Here is a 22,867-nt window from a genome sequence, read left to right as displayed (position 1 = left end):
AATTTGTTGCCTTGTTTAATTTCCATTGAATGAGCTAGCAATATCATTCTTTGACTCATGCTCCACCTGAGTTAAGTTGAGGATGTGCCTACGAAACAAAAACGAGAGGAAAGCTGTAGCCTAAGCATGGTGAAGTAAGGTGTTTAATCAATATCTCTATTTTTAAAAAACAGTAATCGTTGAACCCCTATTTTCTTCCTTCATAGTCTCAACATTCACGCTGTGGTTTCACTGTTCCTTCCAGGCTGTGTGTGGAGGACCTCATACTTCACCCGCTCTGCAGTTTAGCTTGCCTTCCTTCAGCCTCTCTGACATAGTTGTTGTCCCCACCCCCCCCACCCAACCCCCCTTTCTTCGTTGCTCTGAGCTCCCCATTTTCAGAAATCTAACTACTGAATAGGAATGCAAGGACATTGTACCCTTGCGGAACTTGTTGACTTTGTGTTGACAGTGATGACGTTGTGCTTTAATATAGATGGTCACCATGGTTAATAATGGACAACCAATTCTGTATCAAAGCACAAACACATTTTTGTATGGAAGCTGCAAGCCTAAGACAATTCAACAAACAAACATCTGAAGAATGATGCATTCAGATTTGTGGGTGTAAAAGGCTGTCAATTCCACATTTCCTGACCAGGAAAAACATACACTCGCCGTCCGCCCTGTAAAACTACTAAAGAATTTTATGTTTCAATGTGGTTCATACTCTTTTAAACTCTAGGAAATATAGGTGAGATGCTTAGTGTAGTGAGCTTTCATTTCACGTTCTCCTAAGACAGGAATATTGCTCCTTGGGCAAAGAGACCTGAAACTTGCACACTGCTTCAAATGTCATCTCTCCATCAAGGCCCTACATAATTTTAGTAATACCTTTGTATCTTCATACTTCAATCCCTTTTACAATACTTTTGAATTCTCAATTGCTTGCTCTTTCCTGTATGTTAGCTTTGTGATGATCATACCCAGGCCCCTGTTAATACAAATATTACCCAGCCTTTCACTCTTTTAAAAAAAAAATTCCACCTTTCTATCTTTTTCTTTCCAAGGGTTAAGTTTGCACTTCTCCGCCACGGCCTTGCCCATTCACTGACCCCATTTATCCCTTTTTGTGGCCTCACTTTCTCATCTCACTTTATGCCATCAGCAAACTTGGATTCCGTTCCTATTCTGTTCCATCTGCTGATCAATCTATGCCAACATATTACCCCTAATCCCAGGGGCCTTAACATTTTGTGATAATTCTTGTATGGCACCTTGCCAAATAGTTTAAAAATTTAAATGCCCTACTTTCCTCCAATATGATCCTTATTATCTACCCTGTTAGTAAAACCTCAAAAAAGCTAATAGGTGTGTAAAAACAAAAGAGTTTTCTTTCTGTGTTGACTCTACCAACCCATATTATTATTATTTTCTTAAGTGTTCTGTTTTTTCCCACTACTAACTTCAGGCTAACCAGCCTATAATTCCTTATTCTCTCTGTCCCTTTTGAATAGCAGAGTTATTCATAATCTAGGAGTATAAATTATTAATCTCTAGCCCAGTTCACCTGAACTCCCCTCAAATGGCATAACTGGCTTGATTTTGGAAAGACCCTCAGAACTTCAAAGTGAGCGAATGCTGGGCAGTTGCCACAGCTTTGGACATGTTTGTTCTGCATACAACTCTACTGGATGTATCGAGTGGAATTCAAATTCCTGAACAGAATTTATCTTTTTATGTGATTCTTCAGAAAATAAATCTCTTTCCCCCCTCAACTGCCACGCATTCACCATTGGGGATAATAAGATGAGCAGTCAGAAAATTAGACAAATCAAATTTTTAAAAATCAAGTTATTTTCTCCCTTGCCCCTGCAGCAGCTACATCCTGTGATGTCACTTCAATACTTCAGCCTGTTGCCACTATTTGAGTATATAGATAGTACACTTGTTCTTTTGTAATGTGAATTCTGACTTGAATGTAGAAAAAAAAATGTTTAATTTCCCTCAGGATCTTTTTCTACATACTATCTCCACATTTGTCACTGCAGCTGTTTAGTGGTGGCCTGTGCACAAGAATAGACAGGGTATCTTAATTCAGTCCTGTTTATATTTGTAGCCATTTGATTCTGCCGTGAGTACTTAGACTGTGGAAAAGCTGACTCTTGCCTGTCTGGACACTTGCAGCCAAAGTCATGATATGTTGGGTTATACATCTAGATGTCATCTTTGCTTAGTAGCATGATGAGAAAGGTCATGGTTCTAATCCTACATTTTGAACAAATGATACAGGTCAACACTTCAATGCAATAACTGAGGGAGTGCTACACTGGAGATGCCATTTTTCAGATGAATTACTAAATCTAGACCCTTCCTGCTTGATCAATATCATCAATTGAGCTGGATAAAGATCCAATACCCTCTTTCTTTCAATAGTTGCCAACTGAAATAGGTTTGCAGGTCATTTTGTTTTTGTAGTCTACCTCCTGTGTGTAAATTGCCTACTGTTTGCCTGCGTACCAGTGACTACTCCTAAATACTTGGCTGGAAATACCTTGGGATCTCCTAATGATGCCCTCCCCTGTTCCTTCACCTTGGTGGTTGAACGTTGAGAGAGACACCAGGATTTTCCTCTTTGACTTCTATCTTCATTTAACTGAGGAAATTGTTTCTCCCTGACACACACTCGCAGGATGCTGTTAAGATTGCCTTCTATGTTGAGACGTGGTTTGTGTTCAGTAGACTCCTGACTATAAATGGTTTCGCTGCTGCTGAGGGAAGATTCCCCCTTCTGTGTAGAATCTGGGGCACACTGAATCCACTGAGACCAAATTCACATTCTGTCTACAAGGAAGAAAAGTTGGTGACAGAAATCCGTTATAGAAAGAGTTGAGAATGGAGACTGTGTGGGAATAGCGCTGCCTCTAACTTTGCCACGAAAGGTTGTGGAGGCTGTATTATTAGAAGCATTTAAAGTGGAGGTGGATAAAAGTTTGCTAGAACGAAGAATAGAGGGCCATGGGGAAATGGCACAGAAAAGGAGGCTGCCATAGATCAGCCATGATTGTATTGAATGATGGAGCATGCTTGAAGGGCTTGGTGGCCTCCTCCTACTTCTGTCTCTTGTGTTAAGAGGAAAGTTGCTTTTAAATTAGATGACACGCATGGGCCCTTTGCATCTACTTCGCTTGCACAAATGGAACCCTCACTTGCTTTTATTTCCAGGCTCACAGCTCTGTTTCCACATTTAAGAAAGGTGTCACTTGTGTGGCTAGAGCAGGCTATGAGCATCTACAAAGGCTACTACAACAGTGGCATCTGTCCCGATCTACTAATGTGAGACCATGCTCTGGACAAAGTACAGCCAGAATCCCGGCAATGTGGACTAAAACCGACCAGGTTTTAACCGACAACTTTAGTTTTTGTTTTTTATGTTTATTAGACATTCCTGAGGATTGGAAGTGTTCAGTGTAAGCAACCAAGAGGCAAGCACCCAGAAATAGAGACCTGAAGTATTTGCTCTCTAACAGGAACCTCTTGAGCAATTTTGAAGAGATCTGGTGGATAGACACTTGGAAAAGAGAGAACTGGTGATGCAATATTGGTGCAGATTCAGGAAGAGGAGGTGGTGCTGCTCATCCAGTTGTTGGGACTGTGGTCTAGTTGTTGATGACACATCCACAATAGCTAAATGTGTGCTCTTGATTCATCTTCACACTCAGTATTAAAGCAGCACATTTATGTCCCTTAAGGAATCTGGTCTGTGCATTATTTAGCATTGTATTTCTTGTCATTGATTTTTTTTTTACAGTTTGTTTGAGATTCTTTGTGCTTCTTTCTTCCTGTGACTCGGCCGTGTTTGCACTCAGGAATTGCTCTTATTCAGACTGAAGGTGAAAGGAACATCACTGGTAATAGCTGCTGCCTCAGGGGTTCTGATTACCAATGGAATATCCCTTCTGTGTCTTGGGGGTCACCTTGCTTCCTAATGTTGTGTGCCAGAAGACTGAAGAGAGGGGGTTGGGGAGGGGGAGAGAAATATCCCATAATATATGGACAGTAGTACAGCTTTAGTTATAAGCAACTGTTTTCCCCTCCTTTTCATGATGAAGTATTGGACATTGTATTTTTTTATTTGTTGTGTGCTACATGCTTCATTTACAGACGCGAGCTATCCATGGTTTGTCTGTTGTTGCTGTCTTAAGAATGAGATATTGTAATTGTAACATCATTTGTGTCTGTGGCAAACTTGATACTGAATTTTGCTCTTTGCTCCTTTTTTAATCTGATCTCCTCTTGTGGTTTAACCAACAAAGTGATACTTTGAACACTGAAATTACAAATTGAAAATAATGCTTATGGCCGCAATCTAGTGATTTCCTTTTAATTGCTGATATGCTGGGATCCAGCTGAAGGCATCAGTGATATTGGCATTTAGTGTTTACAGTTAGAGTCAAATATAGTGACACTATTTGTGACCTCTGCGTCTGATGCAGTTTTTGGTCATTTTATGAACTGCATCTAATATTATTGGCTAGCACAAAGACAGATAGATGATATTACAATGCATTAGAGTTGTCTTTTATAAATTGTTGCCCTTGTGTAATCCAATCAAGGCAATATAATCAAATTAATTATATCCCCTGTTTCAACAGTACACATATTTGAACCTTTTTATTTTGCTTGATTCATTTCATTATATTAGCTACAGCTCGGAAAAGTGATAAAAATATTTCCATCAAATGGAATAGTTTATACAAATCTGACATTTTCTATAACAGCTGCTTAGTTTTATCTCTTGCGAATGACCTTATGATTGAACCTTTGGAAACAGGAGGACCAAATTGAACAAAAAGGATGTAGTTTGTCTCAACAACTGCTCAGCAAGAATTATCAGTGCAGTATCCAGTGCATCTTAAATATAAAACCTAATTTGTTTCCTCTTTTGTAGGGACTGAAATATTATCTCTAGTTTCATAACTCTTGTCACTTTGCTGGAAGACCTTACATTTTCTCAGTGCTCTCATATAAGTATTATAAAAGCGTATCTTAAACACTCAACACCCACCCCCTGCCAATATTTATTCACACATCAAATTTCCCCCACTGTTGTCTGTGCCTAAATGTTTGTATAATCCATAATAGTTTTGACTGTTTATAGAGTGTTTGCAAATCTGTTTCAATCTGTTGGACCCAGCTAAAGCTCAGGACGGCGTTGCTCTGGAGATTCAACCATTGAAGAGTGAAGAGGGAGGAGATCTGGAAGAAAGAGAGAAGAAAAAATCAAACATACCAAAGAAAGAGAAATCTGTCCTGCAGGGAAAGCTCACCAAATTGGCAGTGCAGATTGGAAAAGCAGGTAAAGCAAACTGACTTCGTGGAACAGCTCTATAACTTACTAAAGATTATACTGTTGTCTGATATTTTTCCTTTAAATCGGGTCCAATTCCGGCCTCAGGTTACTGTCTGTACGGAGTCTGCACATTCTTCCTGTGTCTGCATGTGTTTCCTTTGGATGCTCTGGTTTCCTCCCACAGTCCGAAAGACGTGCTGGTTAAGTTCACTGGTCATGCCAGTTTATGAGGTGATAATGGCCTAGTGGTATTTTCGCTAGATTATTAATCCAGAAACTCCGCTAATGTCTGGCATCGGGTTCAAATCCCGCCATGGCAGATGGTGGAATTTGAATTCGGTGAAAGAGTCTGGAATTGAGAATCCACTCATGACCATGAAACCGTTGTCGATGTTGTAAAAATCCATCTGGTTCACTAATGTCCTTTAGGGAACGAAATCTACCATCCTTCCTGGTCTGACCTACATGTGACTCCAGAGCAACAGCAGTGTGGTTGATTCTCAACTGCCCTCCAAGGGCAACTAGGGATGGGCAATAAATGCTGGCCAGCCAGTGATGCCCATGTCCTAGAAATGAGTAATTCTCCTTCAGTGTACTCAAACAGGCACCGGAGTGTGGTGACTAGGGGATTTTCACAGTAACTTGATTGCAATATTAATGTAAGCCTATTTGTGTCTAACTAAATAAAATAAATAGCACTTTTTTCCCTGTCTCTCCAGCCCAACTTACCAAAAAGAAATGCAATTAGAACAGGCAAACTCTTAAGTATCAAAGCTTTTTGTTAAAATTGGAAATTACCAGATGGTATTCTGACAAGTGAAAAGAGAAGTGAGCTGTAAACTAGCAAATTGTAGGCAAGTTAGATGAACATCAGAATGGGGGAAAATACCGTTTGTGTGTCAAACATACAGAGCCATCATAATTTTAGAAGGAATTGGTTCTTTTAACTATTCTTGTAATGATACTGGAGATGAGAGATCCAGAGAATGCAATTTATTTGGCTTTTCAAAACAAAGTTCAGTGTTAAAGGCTTTTTACAAAGATTAAGGCTCGTGAAGTTTGGTATGTTAGCTATTTGAAGCAAGTTGACTTGAGCGTAGAAACCAAAAGGTGGGGAATGGAGAAAAAGTCTGAGAATGGTGACTCTTTTTAGTCATTCATGGGACATGGGCGTCACTGGCTGGCCAGCATTTATTGCCCATCCCTTGTTGCCTGAGGGCAGTTGAGAGTCGACCTCATTGCTGTGATTCTGGAGTTGCATGTAGGCAAGACCAGGTAATGATGGCAGATTTCCTTCCCTGAAGGACATTAGTGAACCAGATGGTTTTCCGGCAATTGGCAATGGTTTCATGACTGTCAGTAGATTCATAATTCCAAATATTTTTTACTGAATACGAACTCCACCATCTGCTGTGGCGGGATTTGAACCCGAGTCCCCAGAACATCAGTTGAGTTTCTGGAATAGTCAAGTGATAATACAAGTAGGATGTTGCCTTCCCATCTACTGTGGTCTGTTTTTCAGGTGTTGGACCACATCCCACCCCCAAACCCAACCCAGCCCAAGTTCCGCAACTAACCTTTGAGCTGTGCATTGATGCTGTTCATTGTGAGGAACCTGGTCAATATAATTTTGTCTGCCAGTTTTCATGAAGTGAGATTTGCCCGAATGAAGCAATAAATATAGCACTATTTCCTTGAGCACCCACATGGCAAACCCACATATGATTATGTATTGCCTTCCCACTGAGCAGTGAAACAGTAGTAGCTGTGCAGAGAACAAATGCAAAAGTATTCTTTGCTTTTAAAACACTTGACTAGTTCAGTGTATTCTCCCGGGAAGAATAGTTAGCTTTTAATTAATTATGCTTTTCTTTCTGACCTCTCTCAAAATTAATGAAAGCAAGTTGAACTGGAAGAGTTGCTATGGTTTTCTCCGGGAAAAGTCTTTTTTTTTAAAAAAAACTCATGAAGAAATGAATGTTTAAAGTTAAGGCACTGACCAGAATAATAGAAGTCCTCATCTATCCTAATGTCAATAGTAACGTCAATATATTGAATAAATTAAATGTACTGAAAAAAAAATCATCTTTTTTGCTGTATTGTTTCAATTGGAGTAGTAATTACCCAAACAGGTGGCTGCTTTACAATAATATCATTTCTGTTGGTGGTAAGATTTAATACTTGGAAAGTGCAACTAAAATCATCATGTGAAAAACGATGGGTGGGATTTTCCAACCACGCTCGTGCGCGCTCGCTCCAAGGTCAGAAAAACCCACCCAAGGTCAACAGACCTTTCCATGGTCTGTGTCTTGCCCACTACGATGGTGGATGGGGTGGAAAATTCCACCCAATGTGTCTAAATGCTTTATCGGTGTACCTGTATGTTCAGTGAATTGCAACTACTGTTTTATGGGAAGAATTTTTTGCTAAAAGCCCGTCAAATTTAGTTTGACTTTTTTCTCCTTTTCTGTCTGCAGGTCTGCTGATGTCAGCAGTGACCGTCATCATCCTTGTGCTGTTTTTCGTTATTAACACTTTTGGGTTTCAAGGCAGGCCATGGCTGGCTGATTGTACCCCAATCTACATCCAGTACTTTGTGAAATTTTTCATCATTGGCGTCACTGTGCTTGTCGTGGCTGTACCAGAGGGTCTCCCACTCGCTGTAACGATCTCCCTAGCCTATTCTGTAAAGGTGAGATCTATTTACGTTTGAGAAATCGAGATGAAGGGCCAAAGGCCCGTCATGCAGTACACCGTGAAGGGTAACAAAAGGTTGGAGAGACCATGAGCGAATTGGAAAAGTAGCAGGATTGTGATGCGTTTTATCTGAAAAACGTGCCCTGCATTGGAAGCAAGATCAGCACTTCTTTAGAAAATTGTTGTAGCTATTTTGTGGCCATACTTGTTTTCCAGATTTGATTGTATTTAAAGGAATTGAAGGTTAGTATAAATTGTACATTAGTTTTCAATTTGCTTTGCCCTTAACAGAAAAGAGATACTTGATCCTCAGTCGAAATGTATGAAATAATTCCTCCATGACTGCTGTAGCACCATTTTTAGTTATCACATCTGTATTTTGCATAATGTACTGATGATCATGATTTATCTCTGGATTCTACTATTCCAATACATTGTCACCTAAATTCTATCATCTGTAAACTTGAGGTCCTCCAAAATTCCACTAGCCATGTCTTAGCTCACAAGTTCTGATCTCCTATCAGACCTGTGCTTACCAATCTACACTGACAGCCATGCAGTAAATGTAAGGGAGTAAAACATCCCAAAGTGCGTTATAAAACACAATATGATACCAAGCCACATTGTGATATTAAGTCAGCTGACTAAAAGAATGATCAAAGAGGTATGTTTTGAAGCCTATTTTAAAGGAGGAAAGTGAGGTAGAGAGGCAGAGAAATAGAGGATATTCGAGAGTTTAGAAATGTGGTCATCAACGGCGTGGATGAATTGAAATCAGGAATGCTCAAGAGGCCAGAATTAATGAGCGCATATCTCAGAAGTTGTGTGGTTTGAGGAAATATGGAGATGGGGATGGCTAAGGTCACAGATTTGAAAATAAGGATGTGAATTTTAAAATCAAGGTGTTGCTTCATTGGGAGTCAATGGAGGTCAGCAAGCACAGAGCTGATAGGAGGTCACAACTCGTAGGTTAAGATTCAGCCTGTGGAATCCTGGATGGCCTCAAGATTACAGAGGGTAAAACTGGGGAGACCAAGGAATGCTTTGAAATAGTAGAATCCAGAGGTAACTAAGGCATGGGTGTGTGTTTCAATAGCAGATGATCTGTTATCTGGGGGCGAGGCTTCTGTCGTTCGAGGTGGAAATGGGCGACCTTAGTGATGGCACAAAAGAGGTCAGAAACTTACCTCTGGCAAATATGACATCGAGATTGCAAATAGATTGATTCATCTCGGTTTGCCGGGGAGCTGGCTGGAGTCAGTAGCTGGGGAACAGAGTTTGGAGGGGGACTGAAGACAATGCTTCATTCTTCCTAGTTTTTAATTGGGGAGAATTTCTACTCGTCCAGTGCTGCACTTCCAATGAGCGGTCTGATAATGTAACAACAGTGGGGAAGTCGAGTAAGGTAGTGATGAGGTAGAGCTGGGTGTTGTCAGTTTGATTTGGTTGATGTCGCTGAGGGGTAGCATGTAGATGAGACACAGGAGGCACCCCCCCATCCCCAGTACAGATCTTTGGGAGACACCAGAGATTAATGATGCAGGAACATGAAACAAAACCATGACAAATAATGCTCTGGATATCAATAGATAAGAATGGAAGTGAGTGAGAATGGTTCCCCTCAGCTGGATTGCAGTGGCTTGAGTTTGGACTACAATGGCTTACAGGCAATGGTAATACCATTGGACTAGTGACACAGAAGCCCAGACTAACACTCTGGGTGCATGGATTCAAATCCCATCATGGCAGCTGGTGGAGTTTAAATTCAATTAATAAAAATTTGGAACTGAAAGTTAGTCTCAATAATGGTGACCATGGAACTGTCATTGATTCATAAACCAGATGGTTATGACAATGTCCTTCAGAAAAGGAAATCTGTCATCCAGCAATGCTCACATTCCATGAAAAAATAAATGAGGGGTGGGAGGAGAGGTGGGTGTTCAATCATGTCAAATTCTGCAAGTAGGTCAAAAAGGACAAGGACAGGTAGGTTACATTTGATGCAGAGGTTTAACTGCGTCTGAGAGTGACGGTCAGTATATCGTGTTTCTAAATGCTATTTATTTACACTATTTACAATGCTTCATAGTAAAGTTTATTTATTAGTCACAAGTAGGCTTATATTCACACTGTAATGAAGTTACTGTGAAAATCCCCTAGTGAGTACATGGTTTCGAAGACACAGACTATCCAGTGTTTTGTGCATTTGTAACTTTTGTCATCTGACCCTTTAATGTCACACTTGCATCATTAGTAGCAATATAGTCTCATTAATATAACCATCATAGTATCCCTACAATGCAATGGTAGGCCATTCTTCCACACCAACTCTCCAATAGAACATCTTTCCCAGACCCTATTTACCTCACTAATCCCCCTAACCTATACATCTTGGGACAGTGGGAGGAAACTGGAGCACCCGGAGGAAACCCGCACAGTCACCCAAGGTGAATTGAACACTGGAACACTGGTGCTGTGCCACTATTACTAGCCCACTATGCCACCCCAAATTCTACAGGCTGCCATGTTGGGATTCGAACCCATTCCCCACAAAGTATTAGCCTGAGCCTCTAGGTTGTTTGTCTAATTATTTTACTGCTATATCACCCCACTTTACAGCAGTCACACAGGATGTCATTTGTGACTTTAAGAGCAGTTTTCAGCTGTGGCAGAGACAGAAACCCAAATTGAGGGATTCAAACATGGAGTTCCAAGAACGATGGGTGCGGATTTGGGAATGGACAACGCACTCAATGACTTTGGAAAAGGGAGGGAAGTTGAAAGTGGGGTAGTTTGCAAAACCCGTGGGATCAGGATTTTGTTTTTTGAGAGGGGTGATGATGGCGGATTTAAAGAAGACATGTGTTTAGAGCTAGGGTAGGGAGTGCTTTAGATGAAGTTTAGCCCATTGGACTAGTCGAAGTGAGGGATGGGAATGGTCTTGATCAGTGACACAAACCCATGAGCCCTTCACATATTGTTGGCAACCAGGGTAGAAAGGAAGTCAGGTTTCAGCAATGTGCAATAAAGAAAAGAAGCAGGTGGTTACCTTAGCAATCCAGGATTATCCTGGAGTATTGCACTATTTTGGCAGACAAATAGGACCTGATGTTTCACATAGTTGAACCACATCTGGCAGCAAAAGCTAAACCAGTGTCTGCCATATCCTTTCAAGTCTGCATCCCCTATACATAAGGAGTGGAGATTAGGGCTGAACTAGGGGAATAGCCAGAGTGCGAGAGTCATTGTTTTATTAGGGACTAAAGCTGGAGATAAGGTTGCAGTTGGACAAATCAGTAGCTGCAGAAATGTGGTGGATAATAGATTACGAAAGGCTAGATAAAGTGCAGTTGTAACTGGCCGCAATATTGATGTGACGGATCCAAATTCTATTGGCTTACTGATGTTATGACTCAGCAGAGGCAAAAAATTAAAACAACTTTCTCCCTACCATACCCATCTTCACTCAATCTAGTATGTTTTTTTGTAACATAGACAATGTTATTGATGTATTTTGTTTAAAATTGCCATTTGAAGTATTGTGAAAACGATTCGCTGATGGTTACAGATTTATAATTGGCCTTTCCAGTCTATATTCGTTGGAGTTTAGAAGGGTGAGGGGGGGGGATCTTATTGATACTACGAGGCCTCAATAGAGTGGATGTGGAGAAGATGTTTCCACTTCTAGGAAGAACTAGAACCAGAGGGCACAACCTCAGGCTAAAGGGATGATTCTTTAAAACAGATGAGGAGGAATTTCTTCAGCCAGAGAGTGGTGAATCTGTGGAACTGTTTGCTACAGAAGGCTGTGGAGCCCAGGTCATTGAGTATCTTAAAGACAGTGATAGGTTCTTAATTCATAAGGGGGTCAGGGATTATAGGGTAAAGGCAGGAGAATGGGGATGAGAAAAAAAACAACCATGATTGAATGGCGGAGCAGATGCGATGGGCCGAGTGGCCTAATTCTGCTCATGTCTTTCAGTCTTATGTGAATACTACCCTGTGCTGATTACAGATTTAGAAATGTAGAAACTAGATGCGAGAGCAGGCCATTCGGCCCTTCAAACCTGATCTGCTGCCATTCATTATGTTTATGGCTGATCATATTCAATATCCTGATTTTCCCCCCACCACCACCACCTCCCCATATTTCCTTATCCTTTAGCCCCAAGAGCTATATCTAATTTCTTCTATTCACATCTTATTCTGGATTTAATTCTGTCCACATTTTGAAAAGTCAAAGACTTTTAATGTCCTTGGATTCGATGCCCAGGACAAGTTAATATGAAATAAAAAATTGTCAGGTACTTTATTTTTGATAGATTCTTTTAAAAACTGAGTCAGCTGGCTAAATTTTTTTTGCACTAGAAAACAATATGCAGACAAAGTCTCGTCAGAGTTCCACCTCTTGCTGCATGCAGCATCAAGTGGACATTCCCTTCCTCAAATCTATTATTCAGCAGTAGTGGCATTCATTAGATCTCTCTCTACCTCAATTGCACAATGCTGGTGATTTACTTCATTGCAACTTTCCAAAAGTATTTAATGGCATTCCAGCAAAGCAGTTGGACCTTAAAATAGCAAGTGAGTGGGTGGGGGGAGGAGGGGTGGTAAATGGGAAGCAGAGCAGCAGGTCAGCATTTGGGGAGGTGGAACCAAAAGAGAAAATGTTGGAAAATCCCAGCAAGTCTGACAGCATCTGTAAGGAGAGAAAAGGCTGACGTTTTCGAGTCCAGATGACCCTTTGTCAAAGCTGAAGTTGAGCTTTGACAAAGGGTCATCTGGACTCGAAACGTCAGCTCTTTTCTCTCCCTACAGACGCTGCCAGATCTGCTGGGATTTTCCAACATTTTCTCTTTTGGTTTTGGATTCCAGTACCCACAGTAATTTGCTTTTATTTGGGGAGGGGGATTCAACTACATGGAAAATTATGACAAAGGTTGAAATGTTGGAGAGCTTAGGAGATGTTATTAAAGTCTCCCAAACAAATAATAGGGCAGGGTGGGTGGAAAGGGTTGGGAACCTAATTGCAGGCACAGCAGATAAAGGGACGACAATGGGAAGAGAGCGGTCAGTGCAGGACTGAAAGTTGTATTTGAATGCACCCAGTATATGAAATAAGGTAAGTGAGCTGGTAGTGCAGTTTGAAATTGGTGGGTATTATGTTGTGGGCATCACGGATGTGGCTGCAAGGGAATCGGGGCTGGGAGCTAAATATCCAAAAATACACATCCTATTGAAAGGATAGGCAAGTGGACAGAGAGTGGGGTTGCCTTATTAGTAAGAAATGAAATTAAATCAATAGCAAGAAATGACATGGGGTCAGAAGATGTAGAATCTGTTTGGGTAGAGTTGAGGAACCTCAAAAGATGGCACAGTAATTAGCACTGCTACCTCGCAGTGCCCCGGACCTGGATTCCGTTCCCAACTTGAGTCACTATCTGTGCGGAGGCTGCACATTCTCCCCATGTCTGTGTGGGTTACTTCTTGGAGCTGCAGTTTTCTCCCACGGTCCGAAAAACATGTTGGTTAGGTGCATTGGCCATGCTAAATTCTCCCTCAGTGTACCTGAACAGATGCCAGAAAGGGGCCTAGTAAAGGGTCAAAGGTTATATCTATGGTACAGAAAGCTGTTCTGTTGCAGTGATGTAACATGAGTGACCATTCCTGTTCCAAGGAATGTATCCTTTGATATTGGGAGCTCTCACATTTGCCATTGTAAGGATTGTAATGAAATAAGATTGTAATGGAATACTCAATAAATGTTGACACAGTATAAACTAAGTATTATTTGCTGTATATGTTTACAAAATTGACCTACCTTTATCAGGCATAGTCCATAGAATCCCTACAGTACAGAGGGAAGTCATTCAGCCCATTGAGTCCTCATAACTCTCCAACAGAGCATCTTAGCCAGGCCCACCTCCCATGCCCTATCCCTGTAATCCCATGCATTTACTCTGCTAATCCCCCTAACCTACACGTAAGGGACAATTTAGCATGGCCAATCCACCTAAACTGCACATCTTTGAACTATGGGAGGAAACCAGAGTACCGGAGGAAACCCATGCAGACGTGAAGAAAATGCAAACTTCACCCAGTCACCCAAAGATCAGAATTGAACATGGGTTCCTGGCGCTGTGAGGCACCAGTGCTAACTACGGTGCTACCATGCCACAGTGATGTTGGAAGGTTGACAAACTTCTGCTTTCTTTCAGGTTTACAAATAAGTTGATTGTCAGAATTTACTGAAATAAGTGGTGGTGCTAATGCAAACGTTTCCTCTGACCTTTTACGTCAGATAATTCAAAGACTTAAATTCAGGGGCTTTTATTGCGCAGTAAAGAATGTGCAGTTATATGGCATTATTCACAACCAAAGGACATCCTTTGGATCCAGCTGATGAGGCACAGGGTGGCGCAGTGGTTAGCACTGCTGCCTCAAGTTGCCAGGGACCCGGGTTTGATTTCCGGCTTGGGTCGCTGTCTGTGTGGAGTTTGCACAGTCTCTTCTTCTTTGTGTGGTTTTCCTCCAGGTGCTCTCGTTTCCTCCCACAGTCCAAAGATATGTGGGTTAGGTGGATTGGCCATGCTAAATTACCCCTCACTGTCGGGGAACCAGCTAGGCTAAATGCATGAGATATGAGGATAGGGCTTGAATGGGATTGTGGTCAGTGCAGACTTGATGGGCCAAATGGCCTTTTGCACAGTAGGATTTTATGATGTAATGTAGAAAAATAGCCAAAGATTTAAACTGAGCAATGTAAATAATAAAGTGAGAATGCTTTAACATACAAATAAATCATGAAAATCATAATAGCAATTTTGTGAAAGTTTAAATTGAGGAAAATAAATATTTAATATTGCAAAATAACAGAGTATGAGAAAGGATGTTTTATTCCCTCCAAATGTACATTTGACTTTTCCATCACCCGAATTTTTCAGTTATCACATTGAATGCAAGCTCCCAAGTTGAAGTGACTAATCTAGTTCCGATTAAATCCTAACATTTTTCAATTTGTTTTGACAGAAAATGATGAAGGACAATAATTTGGTCAGACATTTGGATGCCTGTGAAACAATGGGTAACGCCACAGCCATTTGCTCAGACAAGACGGGTACTCTCACCATGAACAGGATGACTGTAGTACAATCATATATTGGGGAAACGCACTACAGACAAATACCTGCTCCAGATGCACTTTTACCAAAAGTTTTGGAACGGATTGTCAATGGAATTGCCATTAACTCTGCTTACACGACCAAAATACTGGTGAGCAGGAATTTGGGAGGGAAATTCTTTTGAAATGTGGCCATTGTCCAGGTTTTGGGGAAAGTTGAAGTGTTTTAGTTTAATTTCCTAAAGGTCATGGACTATAAAAATGCTTGTTTAAATTGAGGATTAACATTTACAAAACACTGAGCATTTCCTAAAGATGAATCATTGTTCCTCGAGTAGAAATGTCCTTTTGTGGAAATATTTGCATCTGGTCTAGTTCTGATTTGCAGACAATATGTAAACACAATGCTGTTAAGATCAAGGGAAGACCAGTCACTCTGGTTGCGGACTTTTCCAAGTCTGGTTGCTAACTTCTCCAAGACTTTGTGAATATTTTGAAATATGTTGGAAATTTTCTGCCCCAGTGTACACCACACTGAAATTGTATATTTTAGTTATGGTGTTTAGACTTGTGGAAAAGAAGAAATGATAAATGGCTTTGTGCAGTGAACGTCATTGATAAACGATATATTCCTTCAAAATGTTATCATTCTAGATACTTTGTGCACTATGGCTAATATTGACGAGTCATGTTATCTATTTTTTATCACCATTGCCCTTATTTGTCCCCTTATTCTCCAGCCACCTGAGAAAGAAGGAGGCCTTCCTCGCCATGTAGGGAACAAGACTGAATGTGCTTTGCTCGGCTTTGTGCTGGATTTGAAGCAAGATTATCAGGCTGTACGCAATGAAATTCCAGAAGAGAAACTGTACAAGGTGTACACCTTCAACTCTGCACGCAAGTCTATGAGCACAGTACTGAAGAACGCTGATGGAAGTTTCCGCATGTATAGCAAGGGTGCCTCTGAGATCATTTTACGCAAGTGAGCAAATTTCCTTTGTCATTGTCACTCTTGACTGAGTGATTTAAATTGCCAGCGGGAATGAGAACAGAAAGGAGTAACAATGAAATCTTTACCTTCACTGGGCTAACAAAGGATCAAGTTGCCTCTTATGCTCTGACGAAGGGGAGCAAAGTAACAAAATCAGGTTTTCACAGATAAAGGGTCACATCTGAATTGCGTAATATAAGCAGAAGCTTTTAGGCATGATTTCTGAAGATGCATGGTTATTTCTGCCAGCAAAGCTTCTAAAGAAAAAAATCAAAAGATGGTGTCGATTTGTTTTAATTTCCTTTTTGTTCCTGCTCTTGTCCCTGTTGTCAGAAAAGTTGGTCACAGTTTCTTCTTGGGCATTTACTAATACTCCAGTGAAATGTAGAAAAACAGATTAGGGCAGCAGGTTTCTTTTCATTCCTGGTCAGTATTTTTCCCAGAGCAGCACATCTGAAATCAAGCTTGCCAACATGGGGCAGCAACCTTTTGAACCATATAATCATCCAATCTAGCACTCCGCCAATGTGCTGCACCACCTTGTTTCGAGGCTGAATGTGTTTGAACACTAAATGCCTCCATTGTCAGGACTATTTATTTCGACTAAACAGCAAGAGATCCTTTTTAAGAAAGGGCTTCTGTTAGTATTGCAGTAGCTTAAGTGTTTCATTCTATTATATTAGAATCATGTTGCTGCTATATAAAACCTTGGTTAGGCATTTGGAGTACTGTGTGCAGTTTTGGTCAAGAAGGATGTGGAAGCTTTGAAGAGAGTGCAAAGAAGGTTCACCAGGGTGTTGCTTGGTCTCGAGGGCATTGGCTATGAGGAGAGGTTGAATAAACCACAATTGTTTTCACTGGAAAGACAGAGGCTGAGGGGAGACCTGATAGAGATCTGTAAAATTGAGGGAAGTCGACAGAGTGGATGGTCAGAGACTTTCCCCCAGGGTGAAAGTGTCAGTTACAAGGGGGCACAGGTTCAAGGTGAGAGGAAGAAAGTTTGATGGGGGATGTGTGAGGGAGGTTTTTCACGCAGTGTGTGTGGGTGCCTGGGATATACTGGCAGAGGGACTTGTGGAAGTGGGCACATTAGTAACATTTTAAGACGCATCTAAATGGGTACGCGAAATAGAGAGGGAATAAAGGGATATGGTCTGTATAAGAGCAGAAGGTTTTTTTCAGTTTAGTTAGGGCATCATGCTTGGCACAAACTTGGAGGGTCAAAGGGCCTGTGCCAGTGTTGTAGTTGTCTTTGTTCTTTGGTCTTGACAAGTCATCCAAAAGGCTACAACTGTAACTGAATACTTTTTGATGTATCCCAATGACTGCAATAAGAATCTAAAGATGCAAAAAAAAATTGATGGATAATATACAGCAGTAGATAAAGCAATATGTTGCTGTGATCAAAGGCCAAGACTTCATATCAAAAATTAAGCCATCCTTGCCACTAAGTAAATTCAAACTTGAAGGTGAAATTATGAAAGCGAGACTATGCTTCTCATTTTTAAGCACATCACTAGTCTTACATTCTCTGGATAACCTATAAAACGGGTAACAAAGTTGTTTGATGAGGCTAATCTCTTAAGTAATCCATTTTCAAGCCAAGATTCTGATTTGGACACTCCTGCGTTTTCAAGGTTTACATGTTCTTTTGTTTGTATTGATTCAACTGATACCTTTAGTCAGTGATTGACCCAGACTTATCATTTAAATGTTATACTGAAGTGCATGTTTATTCATTTGCAGAAGCTATATTTCAGAACCATAAAAAGGAAAGTTGAGCCTGGATGGTACAGCATGTTATGTTAACACTGTGTGACAACAGTGCTGTGATGGAAGTTCTTAGAGATTCCACTCCTGGGTAAACTCCTTCATTGTAGGCATTAAAATGTAGAGGAATTGTGGAGATGAAGCAGCAAGTACCTTGCTAAAAGGAAAAGTAAATTATTTTAACAAATTGTAAATTAATTTAACAAATTGAAAGCTTTTGCATCAGATAAGTAATGCTGTGATACATAATTGGGTGATTAATGCTAATGAACTACTTTTAGAGTCATAGCGTCATAATCTTAGAGTGTTACAATACAAAAAGAGGCCCTTTGGTCAGAACAGACATGATGGGCCATCGAGCCCCTATCTGTTCTAATCCTATTTTCTAGCAGTTGGTCCCTAGCTCTGTTCATTCTTGGGATGTGGGAATCCCTGGTAAGGCTAGCGTCTGTTTAAATGATGATGCTTTTTATGTTTGTTCATCCATAGTAAAAAAAAAAAAGTCGTTTGAGTCAATTTGGAATGAATCTGCCCCATGAAGGAAGCTATAGGAGGGTATCTCATGTAAATTGCAGACAAAATGACTTCTCGGGTTTTTTTTAAGCTATGACTTAAGAGGAACTCTGGCTTATCTGACTGGAGATGTGCTGGGGATGGCAGCTTTGCTGTGGTTAAATCATAACCACAGAAGTTCACAGGCTCTACAGTGCTAGGTTCTATTGTTGTTGAAAGATGCTAAATACCTGACTATCTTTCATAACCAGCATCATAAGTTGTATCTGGTAGTTGTTCACTTCTATCTCTAGGTAGTTAGGCACTTTGGTGAGGCTCTGTTTATTTTAAGAGGTAGCTAAGAATATCAATTGTGCTGAAACAGATACACCTCTAGTCAACTTGCATTTGCAATAATTGTCACTTCACGTTGTTAGAGACCAGGTCAGGAACTACAAGGTACACTATAAAGTTAGTCTAGATCCCAACTTATTAGATTTTGGCACTTGTGCATGAGATGTTTCACTCCAGGCGTGATTCTGTTGACCCAGTGGGAAGCTTCTATTTAACAAAATTTATTTAAGAACAGAGTTAGAAAATAACAAAAAGAATTAACATAACTTTTACCAATTCCAATACTTAAACGTGATAAAGTGTAATTTTTAACAGCTATCCTTTTCTGTAGTTCAAATTTAAGCAATATTTCCATAAGCATAAATTCTACTTCAGAACCAATTAGCACCAAAAATATATATACTCAATGCTAGATTTCCAGCCTTTTAACCCTTCTGGACTGATGCAGAAAGATACTTGACTTCTGACTTGCAAACAGCAGTTTCCAGAGAACTATCGTCAAAAAGCAGAACTTCAGAGAAGGACCTATTTTCTGGCAGGCCCCAATCTTCAGAGAGATGTAGAGCTATTTCTTATCTATGGATCTGGAACAGCAACTGAGGTGGGTTTCTCTCCTTGAGCCTAACCTTGCCCTTTGACTTTGACATCTCCTGGCAAAACCCAAATCAAGCCCCACTCCAAAAAACCCAGGGGAAAACACTAAAATAGCAACCCTGCATTAACCCAGATTAAAACATTCCAGCAATTGAGATCAATTATGCTGCTGCAGAAACAATATGGGCTGCCAGTCATAGACAAAGCAGCAAGTAACTGCTAAAACAAATTCTACACAAGAAACATGACACAAATATATTTCTTATAGGGAAAGTATCTTCACAATGTGCTCAGAACTTTAAAAGATCAGGTTTTAGATCGCCTGTCGGATAACTCCTTTTTGAACAATGGCTACAGCTATGTTTGTGGTTTTTTTATTGTCCTGTTTACGTTCTAATCAGTTAAATGTGCTAACCTGGTAGCTATTGAATTTCTTCCCCACACTGTTCTATTTCCTATCCCACTCCCAAAAATCAATTTCAGTTGTTTGCAATGAATCCTAATTATTTACAAGAGTTCTAATGTTGGGATCAGAAACAGAATGCTGACTGATGTCACGTTATGGTGATCATTTCAAATGTTACTCCACCCTGACTAACTGCAGGAGGGGTTTGCATGTCTCGAACCTTGTTGAACTTTTGGTCTTGCATGGTTAAGACTAAAGCCTTGAGTCCTACCTTCTTGGGTGCCTATTGTTGTTTACCAGGATATCAGTTGCATTCTAGGGAATATAAGATAAGGTTTTATGAGTCATTTTTCATAGGTGAGCGTTGGCCAGTGATTTGATCTAGGGGAACGGGAGGCTGGATGCGTATCTTAGTCAACCCTTTCCTTGCTCAGTATCCTCATGACGAGAAAAGAGAGAATGATCTGCCTATCTTTTTTTCCTCTCTCTGCCTCCCTAACTTATCATACAGGTTAGTCACACTGTCCCTTCCTGGGAAATCCCTGCTCTGAATGAATTGATTACTCACCAGACAAGCTTGCTAGACCAGTCTGTACTTCGATGTCTATTTCTTTTGACAACCCATCAAAAAGCATAGAGTCTGAGATTCAGATTTTCCTAGTTTACTAGGAAGTGATGGCCTAGTGGTATTACTGCTAGACTATTAATCTAGAAACACAGCTATTGTTCTGGGGGCCCAGGTTCGAATCCCACCCTGGCAGATGATGGAACTTGAATTCAATTTTTTTAAAAAACCTGAAATTAAGAACCTACGCATGACCATGAAACCATTGTTGACTAGCAGAAAAATCCATCTGGTTCACTCATGTCCTTTAGGGAAAGAAATCTGCCATCTTTGCCTGGTCTGGCCTACATGTGACTCCAGACCCACAGAAATGTGATTGGCTCTCAACTACCCCTGGGCAACTAGGGATGGGCAATAAATGCTGGTCATCCAGTGATGCCCCTGTCCCACAAATGCATAATTTAAAAAAAAGCCTATAATTACATCTTCTATTGTAATAAAAAGTGCAAGCAAATCTTTTTCTAACTTGGCTTACAGTTGATAACTCCAAGCTAGCAACCCAATAGCCCATGTTATGGAGGAGTCTACAATCCAGATCAACTCCTTGCTGGAGGAGGATTTAAGTTGATGAGAATTTTGTAATGTGCAAAACAGACCTCCAATTAAATGGTCAAGATTAAACTCTTCATGTTTGTGGACATTCTAATTTTAAAGCACAAATTTTGTGCATGAATGTTAAAATATATTCTTAAAAACCCTGCTCTTCACTTCCTGTGCACACTCACCCAAAAACAAAGCTTGCAGTTCTTCGCTGCTTTGACATCTGGATCATTATAACTTGTCACATAAACAGTGGTTAGAGGCTGGAATACTGTGGCATGTAACTCCCCAAAACCTGTCCACCATTTACAAGGCACAAGTCAAGAGAATGATGGAATACTCCCCACTTGCCTGGATGGGTATTGCTCCAACAACATTCGAAGCTTGACACCATCCAGGACAAAGCAACCCACTTGATTGGCATCACATCCATAAACATTCAATCCCTCCACCACTGATGCTCAATAGCAGCAGTGTGTACTATCTACACAATATTCACCAAAGATTCTTAAACAGCACATTCCAAATCCAAGACCACTTCCATCTGGAAGGACAGCAGGTACATGGGAACGCCAGCATGTGCAGGTTCACCGCCAAGCCACTCACCTTCCTGACTTAGAAATATCTCACCGTTCCTTCTCAGTCACTAGGTTAAAATACTGGAATTCCCTCCCTAACGCCATTGTGGGTCCGCTGCAGCAATTTAAGAAGGCAGCTTGCCACCACCACCTCAAGGGCAACCAGGGATGGACAATAAATGCTGCCCAGTCAGCAATGCCCATGTGCCACGAATGAGTAGAAAAAACACAGGAGATGGTTTTTAAACCTTTCAAAGTGGTCGACTGTTAACTTCTCATCTAAAATGGAGTGGCAAGCCATTCAACTAAAGGGCAATTGGAGATGAGCAACAAATATTAATCTTGCCAGTAAGGCCCACATCCCAAAAGTCAATGACAGGACCATGTGGTCCCTTCAGCTACTGTTTGTTCTCTTAGGGCAATAGATGCTGACAGCTAATACGTTTGTAAGCCTGGAAGTTTATGATTCATGTCCAAGAAAATGTTTGTGAATATTTTTCAGGTGTACAAAGCTACTAGGTAAAAATGGAGATGTAACAGTTTTCAAGGTCAGAGACCGTGATGAAATGGTGAAGAAAGTGATTGAGCCAATGGCTTGTGAAGGGCTGCGCACCATCTGTCTTGCATACAGAGACTTTGTTAAGGAACCCGAATGGGATAACGAAAATGAGATTCTAAGTGACCTGACGTGCATCACTGTTGTGGGAATTGAGGACCCCGTGCGACCAGAGGTAAATTGGATTTTAGAGAGCAAAGAACAGAAATTTCTTTTTAACGTTGTGAATATCTTAAAAACAAAATTGCAAATTTCTAGCTGAATTGTTTCCTTCATTTTCTGTCAATTGTCATTATCAGTAACTGTTGCGAGCTCGAAGCTTCTTGCATAGTGGGTGGGACAGTGGTTAGCACTGCTGCTTTACAGCGCCAGGCACCTGGGTTCAATTCCAGCCTTGGGTGGCTCTGTATGGAGTTTACATGTTCTCCCTGTGTCTGTGTGGATTTCCTCCGGGTGCTCCAGTTTCCTCCCACGCTCCAAGGATGTGTTGGTTAGGTTGATTGGCCATGCTAAATTGATCCTTGGTGTTGGGGGGGTGTGGTTAGCAGGGTAAATATGTGAGGTTACATTGGGGCTTGGGTGGGATTGTTGTCGGTGCAGGCTTGGTGGGCCAAATGGCCTTTTTTATACACTGCAGGTATACAGTGATACTATGATAATCCAAAACAGTTACTGGTCTCAAATTGAAAACTCTTCTGGAGCAATATTTTCACTTGTGTTTCGTAGATTGCAACTACCATCCTTCCTCAAAGTTCAAACACCAGGATGTCCCTCTCGTGATGCATTATCATGAGTGTTGAAGAACAGCAACA

At 40.8% G+C, this 22,867-nt stretch overlaps 1 protein-coding gene across 8 annotated transcripts in view; it reads left to right on the top strand.

Moving 5' to 3' along the window:
* The window catches only part of LOC145356936 (plasma membrane calcium-transporting ATPase 1-like), a 259,985-nt gene that overhangs the window by 171,751 nt on the left and 65,367 nt on the right, over window positions 1-22,867 (top strand). For all 8 annotated transcript variants that reach the window (XM_080209940.1, XM_080209943.1, XM_080209939.1 and 5 more), the window contains 5 exons: window positions 5,177-5,338; window positions 7,810-8,024; window positions 15,059-15,301; window positions 15,890-16,131; window positions 22,002-22,230. In XM_080209940.1, coding sequence (XP_080066066.1) covers window positions 5,177-5,338; window positions 7,810-8,024; window positions 15,059-15,301; window positions 15,890-16,131; window positions 22,002-22,230 — 1,091 coding nt within the window. The remainder of the gene's footprint in view (window positions 1-5,176; window positions 5,339-7,809; window positions 8,025-15,058; window positions 15,302-15,889; window positions 16,132-22,001; window positions 22,231-22,867) is intronic.

This window comes from Carcharhinus amblyrhynchos, chromosome 22, assembly GCF_965287045.1.
Source record: "Carcharhinus amblyrhynchos chromosome 22, sCarAmb.v2.hapA, whole genome shotgun sequence".
NCBI classification, from domain to species: Eukaryota; Metazoa; Chordata; class Chondrichthyes; order Carcharhiniformes; family Carcharhinidae; genus Carcharhinus; species Carcharhinus amblyrhynchos.
The sequence above is the reverse complement of the archived record's forward strand: the minus strand, read 5'-3'. Positions and strand labels throughout refer to the sequence as shown.